The 17,310-nt window shown below is 61.5% G+C and overlaps 2 protein-coding genes across 12 annotated transcripts; one reads left to right on the plus strand and one right to left on the minus strand.

Annotated features, from left to right (window-relative positions):
* Positions 1–158: 158 nt before the first annotated feature.
* ARHGAP45 (Rho GTPase activating protein 45) lies at positions 159–12,034 on the minus strand. 10 transcript variants are annotated; one of them, XM_048927622.1, is made up of 23 exons: positions 11,928–12,034; positions 10,458–10,782; positions 9,323–9,466; positions 8,659–8,743; positions 8,479–8,551; positions 8,284–8,362; positions 7,903–8,040; positions 7,639–7,703; positions 7,437–7,547; positions 7,273–7,353; positions 6,855–7,034; positions 6,520–6,657; positions 6,128–6,318; positions 5,774–5,922; positions 5,586–5,657; positions 4,958–5,059; positions 4,257–4,420; positions 3,992–4,180; positions 3,548–3,685; positions 2,358–2,599; positions 2,005–2,251; positions 1,843–1,918; positions 159–1,651 (listed from the first exon to the last, which is right to left on the minus strand). In XM_048927622.1, exons 1-23 carry the CDS (start codon positions 12,015–12,017, stop codon positions 1,404–1,406), a joined length of 3,327 nt encoding a protein of 1,108 aa, XP_048783579.1. In that variant the 5' UTR covers positions 12,018–12,034; the 3' UTR covers positions 159–1,403. The 10 variants fall into 10 exon arrangements, with proteins under 10 accessions (XP_048783579.1, XP_048783576.1, XP_048783578.1 ...); XM_048927619.1 differs by having other exon boundaries at positions 1,843–1,921; positions 4,958–5,062; XM_048927621.1 differs by having other exon boundaries at positions 5,586–5,660.
* A 315-nt stretch (positions 12,035–12,349) lies between these two features.
* CNN2 (calponin 2) lies at positions 12,350–17,239 on the plus strand. Of its 2 annotated transcripts, none has more exons than XM_048927624.1 (7): positions 12,350–12,520; positions 15,306–15,427; positions 15,673–15,739; positions 15,842–15,979; positions 16,090–16,206; positions 16,335–16,481; positions 16,571–17,239. In XM_048927624.1, exons 1-7 carry the CDS (start codon positions 12,350–12,352, stop codon positions 16,832–16,834), a joined length of 1,026 nt encoding a protein of 341 aa, XP_048783581.1. In that variant the 3' UTR covers positions 16,835–17,239. The 2 variants fall into 2 exon arrangements, with proteins under 2 accessions (XP_048783581.1, XP_048783580.1); XM_048927623.1 differs by lacking the exon at positions 12,350–12,520 and adding an exon at positions 12,920–13,055 and having other exon boundaries at positions 16,571–17,236.
* The last annotated feature ends 71 nt before the right edge of the window (positions 17,240–17,310 follow it).

The following is a 17,310-nucleotide window of genomic DNA, read 5'->3' on the forward strand; positions in this document are numbered from 1 at the left end:
CCTCACTGCTGTTCTGTCTCTGACCTTTGTTTTGAGACTGTGGTTGTCAGATGTTGCAGAGGGATTTTGCTTTACTTGCTATAAGTGCTTCCTTACAACGCTTGGCACCCACAGCCACAGGCACATGGATGTGCAGGCATTGATGTGCAGGACAGGCAGCGGTTGGAACACAGGGATTTTATTCTTTCTGGAAGCACATCAGTCTGAACTCAGCAAAACACAGAACGCAGCTTCATACAGCAGCACAGACACGTCACCAAAGAACATTTTTCCTTTTTCCATGCTGAGTTTATATACAGATAGAAGGGCTCTCGGTACCATGTGAAGCTCCAGCATTGCTTTGGTCCCTTCCTTCCCTCGCATCCACCATCATCCATCCTCGCACACACTCGTACCCCTGCAGTAGCAGTTCTGGTAGCAGCAGGTGGCACTCAGCTTCATTTTCCTGCTGCCATGAGAACGATGTGCTGGAAGGATGCAGCAGCGGCGTGGCAAAGAGCTGTGGAGCAGAGGTGCTCGCAGGTGGCTGTCGCTCCCCTTCAGCTCCATTACAAACCAGTCAGCTGCAAATGGAGCTTTGGTTTCGTGTACCTTTTATCTGTTGTGTTGAGATGCTTTTCTGATCTGTCTGAGAGCTGTGGCCCTTAGCAGCCCCGCTCTGCCTGATGGAGGTGATCCTCCACAGGGATCCCACCTCCTCTCCATCACCTCATCCTCCGTTAATGAGCTCTGTTAACCCTTCCAGTTCAGTGCATCTCCAGCTGGGACGCCACTCTGCTCGGCTTCCTTGGCTGAGAAGCGGCCCCAGCTCTCCCTTTGCTGCCTGGTCTGCATGGATGCCCTCCCTGCCTGCAGCAGAGGACTGAGACAGGAAGAGGTGGCACAAGAGACAAGGGAGAACCCAGCATTTCACTGAGGGATGTTGTTTCACTCTGAGTATTAGAGAACAACTTTGGACCCAGCTGGGCTCCTCTCAAGGCAGCGGGGAGCAGCCTGGGTGTGAGCAGAGTGGTGGAAGGAAAGAAGCTTTCGGCTCTAAGCTCTTTTTTTTTTCTATGCTTCAGTGCAGAAAAGTTTCATAACCTTAAAAACCACTTTGGTCCTCTTTAACCCTTCGAGTTCTGTTGCCAGCAGAGGTAGTGGGTTTGCATTGAAGGGTTACCTTACACACACACACACACAAAAGACTAAAAGCTCACAGTGGAGGGGGGTTCAGCTTGGTTCAGGCACCCTGCATCTCCCCCCGCTGCCCTGACAGCATCGATTTTGGAGATCAAATATACATCCACAAAGCCCTGAGACCGTGCAACGTGGGGGGGGCGGAAGAGGAAAATGCCCATATCGTCGTATACAAGCAGCAACGCGAGCTTCGTCAGCCGAGCCACCGCCGCCTGGGGCCGCTCTCACTGCTGAGCTGCGGTGGTGGCGTCGCTCTCGGGCTCCTCTTCGGGGTCGCTGTGCTCTCCTGCAGCGCAGCGCAGCGCTGAGCCCTCCGTGTCCGACTGCCCGGTGCTGCACGTGCGGCTGCGCTGCCCCTCGCTGCCCTCCTCGTAGAACGGAGCTTCGTCCGTGCTCGTTTCGCTCTCTTGTTTTCGCAGCTGCCCGCCGTCCTCCGGCTCCGAGTCGGAATCCACCGATCTCTCGCTGGGCTCTGTGGATCCGTACGGGGCTGTGAGGTGGTCGCTGCTCTGCGCTGCCTCGTCCCCGAGCCCCTCACCGCGGCGAGCAGCGATGGAGGTGTGGGGACGGGTGCCCCCAAGGGCTGGGGCAGCGCGAGAACCCAGAGCCCCTCTTTGCAGCCCCAGACCCGTGTCCCCACAGCCCCCAGAGCCCCTCACTCACCCCCGAACGCTCCCACGTTGTAGCCCAGGTCGCCCTTCCCCGGGGGCTGCGGGCACGGAGCGGCCGTGGGCTCATCCTGCTGGGAGGGGTCCGTGTGAGGGGGGAGCACACAGGGCCAACCTCATGCCCCCCCCCCGTTGCTCCCTCCCCAGGGCCCCATACCGGGGTCTCGTCCTCGCGATCCGCGGTGAATTCAGTGCCGTCAGCGGTCAGAGCGCTGCCTTTGTCCTCGAAGATGGTGGGGTAGAAGATGATGAGCGCCTCGATGACGCGCGCCTGGTGGGGGTAATCCACCAACGAGGACAGAGAGATGGTGGCATCCGTGGGCCGTGGCCGCAGCAGCGTCGGCCCAAAGACGATGCCCAGATTGCTGGAGGTCATCTTGTTGTCCTGCTCCACCTCCACGATCCTGGATGAGGAAATCCATGAGAGCAGGCAGCGGCTGCTTCCCTTTCCCGTCCCACCACGGGGACAGAAGGGACGTCCCCCCCCTCAGCCCGGATCCCCCTCCTCACTTCCTCAGGTGCTGCAGGAGGTACTGCAGCGTGGCCGTGTTTTCCCACGGGAGCTCCTTCAGCAGCTCCTTCAGTTTCAACACCAGGTTCACCACCACGCGTTCGGTGTCGGCCCCTTTGTCCACCAGCTCCGGACCCCCTTTCCCACTCCTCCCTTTGGCCTCGCTGCCGCCCTGCAGGCTCTCCTTGGCTGCTCCCATCAGCGCGTTGTACATCCGGAACGGCACAATGGGCTCGGGCAGCTGCGAGAACAGTGCGAGAGAAACCCTGTGAGCCCTCCAGATGGAGAACGCTCCTTTTCCCTTCAGAAAACCAACGAAAAAACCCAGCCTGGGGCGTGTGCGCGGCTTCTCGATAGATAAGAGGTTGTTAAATAGGACGGTGCTAATTGTTCCCTGGGAGGAGGAGGAGGTGAGAAGGAATCAGCGCAGCCTGCAGCTGTCAGGAGGAGCGTTTGGCTTTGAAGTTTGCATAAAGCAACCTGAGTGCGTTCGTGCACCGCCCGGCAGTTCTGCAGCGCTGCTGATGTTTGCGGCGCCTTCCCCGGGTGTTTGCTGGGGATGGATTGCTTTGCAGCAGAGCAGCGCTCCTGCAGAGGGACTTGAAACCGATTTCTCTGCCGTGCGCTGAGCCTGGATCTCAGCACAGGGCCGACCTCTTCTTTTTGCTCTCTGCTCTCCCTATCCAGGAGCTCGCAGCCCCTCTCTGCAGTGCGGGGATGTGGGGAGAAGCCTCCTCTGCCCCCAGGAAACCAGCAGAAAGGGTTAAGCCGTGAGAGAGAGAAGCTGCTTCCTCTCCTCCTGCCCCGTTTGAGGATGTGGGTCGGGGTTTGAGTTTCGGTGCAGGACTGAGCTGATGGCAGAGATGTTTGCTGCAGGCAGAGGGCCGGGAGAAGTGAGCTGAGCCCAGCCCCGCTGCGGGGCGACCTTTACGGCCACTTCCCTTTCTCCTGCTGCTTCCCCATCTGCAAAGGGGAGGGACGGTGCAGCGCTTCGCGTTGTGTTGCTGTGGGCAGGGACTTCGCTGCTGCAGCTGATGTTGTGTGAGGGCTCATAGGGGGCAGACGCATGGAGCTGCAGGAGGGGCTCTGACCCAGCCAGCAGGCAGCTGTCAGCACAGCTTGCAGCAGGATCGCCCCCTCCAGGCACCGATTGCTGGAATCACCAGGAATCACTGCCCTCTGCCCCTACCTGTCTCAGGTAGAGCTTCAGCACGTTGCTGATGTCGTGTGGGGACGCCTGGGAAAGCTCCACCAGCTCCTTCCCGTTCTCAAAGGCCTGGCAGAGCTTCTCCACGCGGGTCTTCACGCCGTTCACTCGGTAGATGCCCTGCCAAGGGGGAGAAAACCAAAGCTGAACATTTCTCTTTGGGTTCGCACGAGCTCTCGGCTCCCAGCCACTCCTTTGGGGATGGAAATCCCCTTCAGGAGGTTTGGAAGAGCTGTTGCAGCTCAGAGGTCGCTGCTGTTCCCCTTTTGTAGGGAAGAGAGGGAGTGCAGGACGTGTTTCCGTGTCAAGTTTGTTTGTTGTGGGACCTCCTGCCTCAGAACCTGAGGGCTGCGCTGGTTCTCATAGCAGGACAGAGCCCATCTGGAGGGCAAGCAGCTGGAGCAGAGGGGAGGGCAGGGGGCTCACCTTGGTTTTCAGCGCCCTCTTCTCAATCTCAGAGATGCACTTCTTAACGATGAAGGGGATGCCGTCAGCGCTGCCCTGAGAAGCCTTCAGGAAGTCCTGCCCAAAAAGCTGCAGCTTCCCCTGGAGCTTCTTGTGCCCACATTGGATGGCCAAGGTCTCCAAGCACTTCTTGTGGCACGCCAGGTAGCACTGGGAGACAGGGAAGGGCTCAGAAGCAGGATCCCCCCCCCCCACATCCCCAATCCTCCCACATCCCCAGCATTACCTCCTCACATTCTGCCCCCTGGAAGTACACGTAGCTGTTGCATTCCCTGCACTTGGAGGGGGTCCGCAGCTTCCTCAGCCGGTGGGTCTGGGCTGCCCTGGACAAACCCACGTTCCGGAAGGGTCCTGTGGGTGCTGCCATCTCTGGGGTGATCCCATTGATGCCTACAGGCAGAGAACAAAGGGACACATCAGCATTCTGTCTCCTTAGGGGACAGGCAGAGCGAGGCTCGAGCAGAAGGATCCCTGTCATATGGGGACATGGCATGCCAGCACGTGGGGCACAGGGATACACAGGACATGGAGACACACAGGACATGTGAGCCATGTGGGGTCATGCTGACACATGGGACATGTAAACACATGGGAAAAACAGACCCACAGGACATGCTGATACGTGGGACACACGGACACACAGGACATGTGGACACATGGGACACGCTGACACACGGGGCGTTGGGCCACATCCCAGCTAACCGAGGGCTGTGCTCCTGATGGAGCTGTTGCCACTGCTTTGCACAGGGCCTGTCCCTGCCTAGTGGGAATGGTGTTGTGTTCCCCATGGACTCGCTGGTATTTCAGCTCTCCTCCCAGCAGAAGAGGGGGGCAGAGACCCCACACAGCACAGCACAGCACAGCACAGCACAGCACAGCACAGCACAGCACAGCACAGCACAGCTGCATCTCCACTCCATCACATACTCTGCTCAAAGGAGGCAGCGTTCTCATCCTTCTCTCCCAGCTCCTCGCTGGAGGACATGGTGCCATTGGATGACAACCGTCGCAGTTTGTGGCTGAACTCTCCTGCTAAAGCAAAGCCTGGTTTGAGAGCTGGGAGGGATGGGGGGGATGAAGGAGGAGGGGGGGTTCTGGGGGCACTCCTGTGTGTGTGGCTGTCCCTGCAGCAAGGAGTGGAGGTGGAGCAGGACAACAAGATGACCTCTGGAAGAGAAAGGTTGGAAGTGAAGAGAAACAGAAAGAGAAGGGGTTCTGTGCTCGTTGGGTTCCTGCAGCTGGGCAGCTGGGGATTGCTGGAGGAATCAAGGGCTGCAGGAGCTGCACCTTCCCATGGGTGCAGCACAGGTTTGGTGGTCCCCTCCTGTTCCAATAGGTTGGGACCAGCAGTTAGCTCTGATGGAGTCTTAGGGAAGCTAAAAGGAAAAGGAAAAGAAAATGGGGGGGAGGAGGGGACAGGAAGGAAAAGATATAAAGACAAAGGAAAAGATAAAAAGGAAAAATGAAGGAAAAAAGAAAGCGCTGCTGGCAAGGAGGTGCTGTTTTCGGGTGGGCTCCACCAGAAGGTGAAGGAAGGCCCAGATTCTGCACCCACCTGTGCTGGAATCCAGGCTGCTGTCAGCTTCGGAGGTGGTCGGCCAGGATTTGTGCACCTGGTGTCCCCTCCCTGCTGTGGGAAGAAGGGCTCACCGTTTGGGGCTGTCCCTGATGCCACACAGAGCAGCTCTGATAGCAGAATCGTTTGCTTGCTGCAGGCAGTGCTCAGGGCTGGGCTTTTCTCACCTCTGCGCTCTGCCAGAGTCCCACCCTGGGTCTCTCTGGGTCCATCTGTGCTGCTCCCATCCCTGGGCAGCCCAGCCCCATCAGAGCCACCACTGGTGGAGAAGTCGCTGGCGTTGAAGCTGCCCTTCCGTGTGCGGGTGAAGGGGGACCTGGTGGTGGGGAGGGAGGAGAAGGGCCATGTCCAAGAGGATGCAGGGGGAGAGATGCTAGAAAAGCCACTCCAAAAGTAGTGGCTATCCACCAGAGCTGAGGTGGAAGCCTTCTGCTCCTGCACCAAGCAGCCTCTGTCTGCAGGAGCCCTCCCTGCAGCTGAGGTTGGTGCAGAGGAGCAGCGATTTCCCCCTCCTCTCCTACCAGGCGCTGTGGGACACGTAAGGCTCGAAGTCGTACTGCGTGTCGGGCTCATCCCCACGCTGCAGCTGCTTGACATGCGAGGCATATTGCTGCCCGGGGTCGTACAGCTTGCTGCTCTCACACAGGGTTTGGAAGTAAACGGGCAGCGGCGCCGTCTGCATGTGCATGATCTGGTAGAAGGCGATGGTGGCCTGAAAACAACGGGGGAGGAAGTCAGGGCAGGAGACAGGGGGTGGCACAGGGGGAGGAGAGGCACGGAGCTGCCAGGTGGAGAATCGGGAGTGGGGCTGGGGCTGCAGCCCTGCCCTTGGCTCTGTGCAGCACAGGGCTGAGCAGCTGCTTGCCCTCCACCCCCCCCGGCTGTGGCACGGCCCCCAGCCCTCCCAACTCACCAGTTTGATGACCTGGTCGCTCTGCTTGATCAGCTCGTGGATCTGCCTCAGGGAATTCACTTTGGTGTCCTCCAGCTCCTGCTTCTGCGTGTTGGCATCTGCCACGCAGGTCCGGTAGGTGGCCATGGCCTCTTCTGCCTGAGGGGTGGGAGAGGGGAGATGGAAGCTGCTCAGAGGTGTGGAATTGGATGGGAGCTGCCTCCCTGTGCTGGACCCTGTGCTCTGTGTTGAGGTCAGGATGAGCTTCCAGCCCCCGTGCTTCTGGGCTGCCCTGTGCTAGGACAAGGAGCAAGAAGATCCCTGCAAAGCAGTGCCTGGAGCTGCTGTGCTCCCACCTTGTTCTTGGCCTCCTCTTCCAGCCGCCTCTTCTTGTCCAGGGTTTTGGTGGTGACGTTGCTGGCGGTGCTCTGCTGCTCCTCCTCTGCTCTCACTGCCACATATTTGGCCTTCTCGTGCTCCTCGCTGCGCTGCATGTACACCTGCTTGGCCTTCCGCAGGTTCACCTCTGCATCTTGCTGCCAAAGGAGGAGCACCAGGGTGAGGGCTGAGCCCTGCAAGGGTCACCCTGCACAAAGCTGCCCAGGATGGGTGGGAGGATGGATGGATGGATGGATGGATGGATGGATGGATGGATGGATGGATGGATGGATGGATGGGTGGATGGATGGATGGAGGGATGGATGGATGGAGGGATGGGTGGATGGAGGGATGGGTGGAGGGATGGATGGAGGGATGGACGCCTTCATGCCTCACCAGCTTCCGCTGTGCACGGTGCCACTGCTCCTTGATCTCCTTCCTCCTCTTCTCGTGCTCCAGGCGCCTCACAGTCAGCGGCTGCAGGAGCGAATGGTGCAGCTGGCAAAGCACAGCCCTGCACGGAGCCCTGGCAGCAGCTGCTCCGTGCACTGCATGCTCACCTGCAGGAAGGTCTGGTGCTGCAGCGTGGTGACAGTCTGCAGGACTGACGTGCCGTATTCCATGTCCTGCTCCAGTGCCAGCAGGTAGATGGACAGGAAGGGCATGCTGGTCTGAGGAACGACAAAAGCAGCGCTCTGAGGCTCAGCACGAGGCTGATGCTGTCAGCTCCAGGACAGCTGGGGAGCTCCAGGCTGGCTGTACCTCCTGCGTGAAGGTTTGCTTGCAGCTGTTTGCCATCTTCTGGAGCCCTTTGGCGAACTCCAGTTCTGGAAGAGAAAGGTTGGAAGTGAAGAAAGTTGACACAGAAGGCTTTCTGTGCTCATTGGGTTCCTTCTTAAATGCGAGTCAAGAACTTCAGGGACCCCCCAGCAGCTCTGGCTCCCTTGGCCCCATGCTGTGCTCTCAGGATCATCCCCCCATCCCAGAGCCACCCCACAGTGCACAGACCCCCCCCCCACATCTCACCCAGCGCCGTCCTTTTCTCCAGGTACCCAATGAGGTCCTTCATGTACTTGGAGATGTTCTTGGCATACTGCAGGGCAGCATCCACACCTCCCTCACAGCGCTGCAGCATCACATCCACCTCCTCCGCCGCCGGACGAACTGTGATGTGGGGACAGAGGAGAAGGGGAATGATCCCAAACCATGCTGCTGCTGATTGCTGGGCTGGTCCTAGGACCCCCAGAGTAGCCAGGAAGACCCCAATGCCCACAGCAGCTGCTCTGCCATCTCCTCTCAGCTGTGTCCCCAGGGGCAGCTCAGCCCAGGATGATGTCCAGGTGGTGATGGCAGAGCCCATTTCTGTTTGACCACCCCCAAGTCCCACAGCAACGGCTGCTTGCTCACCTGCATCATAGCTCTCCATGCCCGAGGGCACACCATCCCCTCCAGGCCCAGGGATCCCCCCATAGAGGCTCTCCATAGACTTTGGGAAATCAGGAAAGGAAGGAATGCGTCAGACAAACAGGAGTGCTCAGAGGAGACCCCTGTGCTCAGGGTTAGGGCTGAGACCCCAGCAGACCCCCAGCGGGCGGCACACACCTGATTCTGGTCGCTGGGTGGGATGGAGAGGATGGTGCTGCTGTCCACCTCCCCCATGAGGAACTCAGAGACGCTGTGACAAGAGGAACACAGTCAGCCAGAGGAGGAGCAGCGGTGACAAAGCAGCGCCACCTCCCAGCACCCCATCCGCATCCAGGGGGGGCGGTGCAAAACCCTTACGTGCTGCTGAAGGACACCGCGATGGTTTCCACAGCCTTCTCAAACTCCCTCTTGTCTGTCTCATTGTTGGATTCGTAATGGAATCCTGCGGGTGGGGGAGAAACAGGAGCCCCAATCACCCCTGTGCACCCTGCACCCCACAGCAGGACCATCTCACGCACCTCCCAGCACCAGGGTCATGGCCATGAGGAGGCCAGGATGACAGAGGAACACGATTCTGCCGTGCTGGCAGCTGGGTGAGGACCCAGATCTCAATCATCACTCAGCTGCCTCCATCCCAAGGCCCCCATGTGGGGCCGGCCCCATGGCAGAGCACTGCCAGCCCCGAGGCTTCCTGTCCCCGTGTGGTTACAGCTCGGTGTCCAGGAAGCGGTGACGCAGTGTTGTGCTGTGCCTGCGGTTACCACAGCCCCCCCTCCTTCCCCCTTCGCCCTCCCCACCACAGCTGTAACTGCTCTGCCCCGGGTGGGACCGGAGCCCTCAGAGCCCACTCACAAACACGGGGATGTGGGACCAGAGCAGGGGGCTGGAATAGGGCTGGGGCTTGGATGGCAGCGCCTTCATTCCCTGCCCCATCCATTGGCAGCCCTGCTCCAGGCAGCCCCAAAATGGGCTCCCCAGCAACGGGGTGTGAATGGGACGGAGCTCCTCGCCTTGGGCTCACCCTTCACTTTGGATATGAGGGTCCCCGCTGCAGTCAGCGTCTCCAACGTGTTGAGCAGTGGGTATTTGTTGATCACTTGGCGCAGCACCCGCAGCGTTTCACCCAGACACTCGTGGGCCTGCGGCCGCTGGGACTCCTTGGGGTCTGCAGGAGAAAAGGCAGCCCTGTGTACACCCCATCCCTGGTACCGTGCTCACCCCTGCCATGGTGCAGGCACACCTTCGAGGCATTTTTTCCTCAGTAGTAAATTTTTCCTTTGAAAGCGGTATGGCAATTTCCTTCCCATTTCCTCCCCTCCTCCCTGCTGGCCACAGGATCCTGCCCCATCCATTGGCTTGGTTGTGTCCCCTGGGGTCCAGCACCACGCCACAGCCCCTACCCAGTGCTCAGAGCCAGGGGAAGCAGTGTGTGAGCTCAGGGCAGGGTGCTGGCAGTGCTCAGCATCCCATAGGGATGCACTGAGGACAGCAGCCTGGATCCCAGCTCCAGGTGGGGAAGGACTTTCCTCTGCTCCCTCTCTCATTTCCCACACCATGTTCCCCACGTCTGGGCACGGCTGTTTTCCACCGTGAGTGAAGATGCGTCAACATGTTTGCTGAAAGCAGGGCACCATGTGATCCCAGCAGCCCCACCTCACCGTGGGGAGCAACCACAGGGGCTGCTTTCTGCAACCCCGGAGACCACAGCCTCACAGCCTCACAGCCCTGCAGCCCCACTCCTGCTTCGAGCATCATCCCCATCCCAAAGGGAGGGCCAGGGGCCGGGGCTGTGCTGGTGCCCCATGGGGTCCAGAGCCACTGCCAGGCAGCTGGCACTGCTGTGCTGTAAACAGGAAAGCAGGCGGATGAAAATAGCTCGCAGGCAGGAAGCAGTGTTATCCTGGCTCTGAGCTCCCAGCAGCCACCCACCACCCTCTGCCCCAGGGCCCCTGGCTCTGCACAACCCCCCCAGGGCAGGGACCCTCCCCCCCCATTGGACCAAGCAGTGGGGTTCTTCAGCACCCGCTGGAGCCTTCATCCCTGGAGCCTTACAGCCCTGTGCCGTGGGTTAGAGGGCGATGCCGTGGGGGTTCTGTGGTCCCCCAGTCCCACTCCCCCTCCGTGGCCACCCAGGGGGCACCCAGCCCAGCACTCACCATCACGCAGCACCACGTCCCGCAGGTTCTCCAGGGCATCTGCGAACCGCGCCACGTCGGTCAGGAGCTGGGAGATGTCCTCCACATCGATGAAAGGACCCTCCCCACCCTCCATGGGGCTGTGGGATGTGGGGGTCTTGTGGCCCTTAGGGACGGCCCGGGGATTGGCAGCAGTGAGAGGGAAGCCGGCGGCGCTGGCATGGCGGCTGAGGCTGGTGGGGCGCTTCAGGGTGCCCACAGCACTGGGACTGCTGCTGAGTTTGGAGCTGGTGGGGGGCAGCTCCGCAGGGCTGGGAGCTTCCAGGCAGTCCTTGCGGGACAGATCCTGCAGGAGCACAGCACAGCGTGAGTGCCGCCCTGGGGATGGCGTTGCCCGAGGATGGTGGGCTCCATTGACAGCAGGATCTGGCCCTGCACATCCCTTCCTCTTTTTCTGGCTGTCCAAGTCCAGCACGTCCTTAGCACTGCGGGGTTGGGGACGCCTCCCAGGCCACCAATAGCAAACAGTACAGAATTGTTGCAGACACACACAGCCCTGATTTCTAGGGGTGAAATCTCCCCAAGGGAGAGGCTGATAGCACCTCCCAAGACCCCCTGCCCCAAAGCCATCACCAGGGTTGGGTCCCGCACCCCTCTGTCCCCACACAGCCTCAGCTGTGACACGAATGTGCTGGGACCAGCAGCAGGTTTGGCACCAATGAGGCAAAAACACCGCGGCATCTTCTCCAATCCTGCCCTGGAACACGAGGCCACCCAGACGGCAGCACCTCGAGCAGAGCTGATGAGGGCACTGCAGACCCCGCGGGCTGCTCCCTCCCACCATCCCCGTACCGTCAGCCGCACGGAGGGCGAGCGGGGCAGCGAATCCAGGGAGCGCTTTGGAGAGTTGGCCGTCCCCGTCCTGCGGCGCCCGGCAGCGTAGGGGCTGTAGCTGTTCCGCCCCGCCGCCCTGCCGAGCATCCCAGCGCCTGCAGGCTGCTCCCACCCATAGACCCCTCAGCAGGGGAGAACCGTGAGGAAGGGATGGGGATGGGTGACCCTGCGAGGAGCTGCGGGCGGGCTGAAGCCGGCGGCCCCGTCCTGTGGGTTGGGGAGCAGCGCAGGCGCGGGGCGGGCTGAGGAACCCCGTCTGCTGTCCGCCCCACAGAGGAGAAGCGCTTCCTCTTGCACTCCGGGTCACCGATGAGTAAATAAACCCATAGCAGAGCCGTGGTGTGGGGCTGGCCAAGCCTCACTTCCCCTGCTCCTGCCCCTGAGCAGTCGGGGTCTCTCGGTCCCTCCACCGCACTCCCCATGTTCTGCTGCAGCCCCAGCTCTGCCCGCTCTCCTCCCAGCCGGGCTCTTCGGCTGTTGCTGCATCCCCTTCATCTGGGGCAAAGTCCCCCCGGTCCCATCGGCGGAGTCCTTCCTCATTTCCTTCCTCCTCGCATCCCTCCAGCCACCCCATCCCTCCCTCCCCACCGCACTTACAGGCAAGGTCTGCGGGATGGGGCTCCCCGCACGGCTCTTCTTGGAGATGGAGGGGGTCTTCATCAACTCACGTTTCTTCCGGGAGAACATGGCTATAGGGCGGCCCTGGGGGGGCCCCGGGCTGCCAGCAGCTCTCCGCTACCCCTCCGTCAGCATTCGCTGGGGCCAACTGTCAGCGCAGCGCATGTGACACCGCCTTATTTCCTCATTGGGTTCGCAGGCAAAGTTGAAACAGGAAAAGCTAAATGTGCGGCGAGGGCACGAGGCCGGGAGGAAGGGGTCTCCGGCCGCCCCCCCCCCGGTGCAGTGTGGCACTCAGCGTGCGGGTGCCGGGGATTCCTCGTGGAGTTTTGCTGCCCAGGGAGGACGGATTCCCAGGGACTGGGGCTGTGGGGCCGTCAGGCCCTTCTGTTAACTGATGGATGCGCAGTGCGGGGTTGCGGGGCTCCAGCGCTCGGTTCAGCCCAGCCCGGCTCTGCTCTGCTCTGCCCTCATTTTGGATCCCCGGCCACACCTGCGCCCCCCCCCCTCTCCCCCCAGGACCCCACCCACAGCACAACGCAGCCGTGCAGCTCTCGGTCACCCTCCGCAAAGCGAGCAGAGGGGCGGTGCGGGGCGGGGAGATGAGGGATGGGGATGCGGGGAGGCGGTCGGACCAGGGGGTCGGGCAGAGGGGGCGGGGAGGGGGCGTGCGGGTGGGTGTGCGCGCGGGAGCGCGTGGCCGCGTGGCCGCGCGTGGCCCGGTTGTGCATCACTGCGCGCACGTGTTCGGGGCTTGCACACGCGTCCGTAGCGCTCCACATCCGTAGGGGTGTCCCGGTGTCCCACGCGTGCCCGGGGCGGCTCCGTCTCCAACCTCCGTCCCTAGAGCTCCCGGAGCCCCCCGCGTGTCGGTGTCGGGATGCGCGGGTCCGGAGCCACTCCTGTCCTTATTTGGGCATTTCGGGCCCGTCCAATCAGCGCGGGGGGGCCGGGCCCGACCCCCCCACCCCCCCTCCCCGCCGGGTCCCGCCCGGTCTCTCCCGGTCCCGCCGTCGATCCCCGCTCCGCCGCCGCCGTCGCGCCATGAGCAGCTCCCAGTTCAACAAGGGCCCCTCCTACGGCCTCTCTGCGGAGGTCAAGAACCGGGTGAGCCGCGCCGGGGGCGGGGGGGTGCCGGGACCAACGGGGGTTTGCGAGCAGAGAAGTCCCGGGGGTGTTCCGAGGGTCCTGATGCCCTCCGGAGGGTGCGGAGTCGGGTACCGGGGCGCGGCGTGTGCCGGAGCCGCGCTCCGATCGTGGGGCGCTCTGACTCTGTCCCGCGGGGCCCCGGGGGTCTGGGAGGGGTCCCGGGCACCGGCAGCCCCCACTCTCGCCCCGGTCCTCCCCGGTTCCCTGCGGGGGGCGGGGTGGGGTGAGTGGGGCGATGGCCCCGGCTCCGTGCAGCTCTGCTCCCGAGGTTTCCCTGCTGTTTTCCCATCATTCTGTGTCCCTCAGGGAGGGACGTTGTCCCTCTTGGTGGACCCCAGGGCTCAGACTGGGCCCTGATGTCAGACTGGAAGGGGACAGTGGAACCCGATTTCTCTGCTGGGGCTGTTTGCACTCCAAGATGATGCGGGGTGCTGCCCGGAGGGCTGCCCTTCCCACCCTCAGAACAGGGCTGGGTCCCCTGGCTGGGTCCACAGCCCAGGCTGTGCCCTATCCCTGCTCTGGGAATGGAGCTCAGCCATGGGGGGATGCAGCAGCCACCTTTCCTTCCTTGTGCACCCGTGCAGCACAGGGATGGGATCAACGGCTGGATGTCCAACCCAGGACACAGGCAGGATGCGGGATGCGCACACAGCTCGAGCTGGGCTCTCCCTCCCGGCCTCACAGGATTTGGGTTTCGTCACTGCATGAGAACGGGCCTCTGCTTGTACCCAGTGGGTGGACACGTGCAGGGGCCTCGCCGCTGCCTGCTCCCAGGTGCTTTAGCTTGGTTCAGCAAGAGCTGAGCCAGTCTGACGGCCCCACTGTGCAGACTGCAGGCTGACATCACTGCTGAGAACCCGTCGGACCTGCAGCCCTGTCCTGTGATGGGGTCTGTTCACGGGCTGCTCCTGCTGCAGGACGGCCCTCTGCTCCTCTGCTGTGTCCCCCAGGCGGGGTGGGGGGGGGGGAGAAGAGGAATCAGTGCTGTGTGTAGGTCAGCTGTGCGTGGGGGGATCCCACCAGCACCCACGTGACAGCACAAGTGTGACCGTGGTGGCCGCTCCGTCCTTGCATCCTAGTCAGATCCAGCTTCCTCTTTGAGACTGGGCTGTGGGGCCATTGCCCTTAGGAATAGCTCTTCCATGGGGCAGCTCTGCATCCATCCCAGGGTGTTCCTCTGAACCCTCTGAGGTTCTGTGAGGTGAGCATCCCCCCAGCTGTTTTCTGTGCAAGAAAGCGCATCACCAGGGCTACTGAGAGGGAAACTGAGGCACAGAGACTGCAGAGAGCTGTGCTCCCCTCGGTTCTGTCTGTGCAAAGCTCCATAGAGGTGTCTGATGGAACCTGGGGACCGGCTTGGTGACCCTGCAGCACAGGCACAGGGCAGGAGCAGGCACCCCTCTCACAGGGCACAGCTGAGCCCCGTGGAGTCCTTGGGCTCTTGGCACAGGGTGGGCTGTGCTGCGTCTGTGCAGCAATGGCTCTCGGGGCTCTCAGCCTCCTCTTGCGACAGCTTTCCCTGCTCCAACGCAGGGTGAGGATCCGCTGTCGCCGCGGTCGGGCCGAGGCGATGCCGTTCCCGGGCGGCTGCTCTGCATCTGGGAGGAGGCGGCCGCATTCCTGGCATAGCCGCGGTGGCCGAGGAATCCGCGGCGGCGTGAAGGGACCGGCGGGAGGGATGAGCGCGTCTGGGGTCGGTGCTGGGTCCCGTGGGCGGAGGTGAGAAGCAGCCGTGCCAGCAGCTCGTCCTCTTCCTCTTTGACAGTTTGCAGAGTCTCGGGGTCACCGCGTGCGAGACTGCGGGCTGTGCTGGATGTGGCCGTGCTGATGACAGCACTGAGCCGTGCGGGGCTGGGACCGCTCCTGTGCGCAAAGCAGAGCGCACAGGAGCAGCGCGGCAGCCAGCGGTGCAGAGAAGCTCGGTGGCTTTGTTCTCCACCATCACCTTCCATCCTCGGGCACACCGTGCCCACCCCGCAGGGCCCTGCTGCAGCTCTTGCTCTCCTTCCTCCCCTCGGCAGTCTCTGTACCGCTGAATCTGGGTTTCCTGTGCACCAGGAAATTGCAACTGATCGCATATCCCGGGGCTGTCCAAACCACGCCTCACACTGTGGTGTGCAGTGGGACCGGCCTTGTGCTGGGGAGAGGTCCTCACGGGGTTTGGGGTGCACACAAGGCCGTGTCTGACCACCCCACACCCTCCCCCAGCTCGCCCAGAAATACGACCCACAGAAGGAGGCAGAGCTGCGGACGTGGATCGAAAGCGTCACCGGGCGGCAGATCGGGGCCGACTTCCAGAAGGGGCTGAAGGATGGGGTCATCCTCTGCGAGTGAGTCCCACTGCACCCAGGGGAGGTGCCAACACGGCCCCCAGGCACTGCGTGGTTTGGGAGACCCAGCTGTGGGGAGCCCTGGGGGCAATGAGAGGGAAGGTGGCTCTGGGATCTCCGGTGTTGTGGGGCTGCTTCATTCCCAGCTGGGAGGAGCGGGCCAGAGACCCCCAGGTGATGTCAGCATTCCCCTGGGGAGGGAAGACCCTCGTACCCACAAGCTCACCACCATCACCTCCCCCCAGGCTGATGAACAAACTGCAGCCCAACTCGGTGAGGAAGATCAACTGCTCGGCACTGAACTGGCACCAGGTGGGTGCAAGCAGCCCCCAAGCTTTCCATGCCCCCTGTAACTGTAACCTGGCTGTCCTGTGCCCCCTCCTCACAACCTGAGTGCTCTGTGCCTCCCCTCAGCTCGAGAACCTCTCCAACTTCATCAAGGCCATGGCCAGCTACGGCATGAACCCTGTGGACCTCTTTGAAGCCAACGACCTCTTTGAGAGTGGGAACCTGACACAGGTGCAGGTGTCGCTGCTGGCGCTGGCGGGCATGGTGAGAGCATGGGGAGGGATGGGGGCAGCTCCGTGGGATGGATGAGCACCGGTCTGTGCCCAGCAGCTCCCCAAGTCTGAGATTCCTCATTCCTCACCGCCTTCCCTCAGGCCAAGACCAAGGGGCTGCAGAGTGGTGTGGACATTGGTGTGAAATACTCCGAGCGGCAGCAGCGGAACTTTGATGAGGCCAAGATGAAAGCTGGGCAGTGCGTGATCGGGCTGCAGGTGGGAGCTGCCAACCCCCAGTGCCCCACATCACAGCTGGGGGGTTCCTCTGCCATCCCCTGTGGGAGGATGGGGATGGTGGGGGGGGATGGGGCTGTGCCTGCTTCTCACCACTCTCTGTTGCCCAGATGGGCACCAATAAGTGTGCCAGCCAGTCCGGCATGACGGCCTACGGCACCAGGAGGCACCTCTACGACCCCAAGAACCAAATCCTGCCACCCATGGACCACTCCACCATCAGCCTGCAGATGGGCACCAACAAATGTGCCAGCCAGGTGAGCCAGGGAGGGGGGGGGACAAGATGATGGCATTGTGGAGAGCACCGTGCTGAGCCCCACTCCCTCCCTCCCTTCCTTCCTTCCAGGTGGGCATGACAGCACCCGGCACCCGACGGCACATCTACGACGCCAAGATGGGACTGGAGAAGTGTGACAACTCCTCCATGTCGCTGCAGATGGGATCCAACCAGGGTGCCAACCAGAGCGGGCAGGTCTTCGGCCTGGGTCGCCAGATCTATGACCCCAAATACTGCCCACAAGGCATCCCAGGGGATGCAGCCAACGCCGCCGGTGAGCTGGGCACCGACCCCCCTGAGTACCACTATTACCAGCAGGAGGAGAGCTGCTGAGCAGGGCTGTCCCCATGCAGTCCCCCTCTCAGCCACATTCCGGCCTCAGTTCATCATTCCCTCTTTCTATTTCTCTTTAAATAATGTTAAAAGGAATCTCTTTTTTTCTGGGAAGGGACTGGCCAAGATGCAGCCCTGCAGCTTTGCCCACTCCTTGTCCTGTGCTGGAAGGGTCCGGGGCTGTGGGCATTCCATGCTCTCTCCTATGATTCCCTAAAAGCAAAGCTGGATGTGCTGTTTTTTGGAGAACTCTTGGGACCAAAGTTTCAGATTCCATCTCAGCCGGGTGCCCCTGCACTGCAGGGTGATGCTGTGTGAGGTGGGGGCAGCCTCGGGCCGGGGGCTTCTTCCAACCACGTGGGGGTTTTTAATACAGATGTTCTTATATTGAAAGCTTTTTTTTAAAAAAAAAAAAAAAAAAGAAAAAAGGAAAAAAAAAAGAAAAGAAAAACAAAAGGAATCGACCTTTTCTTTAA

The sequence above is a fragment of the Lagopus muta genome, chromosome 26 (genome assembly GCF_023343835.1).
Source record: "Lagopus muta isolate bLagMut1 chromosome 26, bLagMut1 primary, whole genome shotgun sequence".
Taxonomy (NCBI): domain Eukaryota; kingdom Metazoa; phylum Chordata; class Aves; order Galliformes; family Phasianidae; genus Lagopus; species Lagopus muta.

Bases quoted from the DNA above. Each gene is read 5' to 3' on its own strand.
- ARHGAP45 (XM_048927612.1), bottom strand. From the start codon at position 11,417: ATGCTCGGCAGGGCGGCGGGGCGGAACAGCTACAGCCCCTACGCTGCC. The intron at 6,658-6,854 runs GTGGGAGCACAG...CCCACCCCTCAG, and splicing joins AAGAGGAGGCCAAGAACAAG to GCAGAAGAGGCCATGGCCAC. The intron at 4,181-4,256 runs GTAATGCTGGGG...CCTGTCTCCCAG, and splicing joins AGGGGGCAGAATGTGAGGAG to TGCTACCTGGCGTGCCACAA.
- CNN2 (XM_048927624.1), top strand. From the start codon at position 12,350: ATGCGCAGTGCGGGGTTGCGGGGCTCCAGCGCTCGGTTCAGCCCAGCC. The intron at 15,428-15,672 runs GTGAGTCCCACT...ACCTCCCCCCAG, and splicing joins GATGGGGTCATCCTCTGCGA to GCTGATGAACAAACTGCAGC. The intron at 16,482-16,570 runs GTGAGCCAGGGA...CCTTCCTTCCAG, and splicing joins CCAACAAATGTGCCAGCCAG to GTGGGCATGACAGCACCCGG.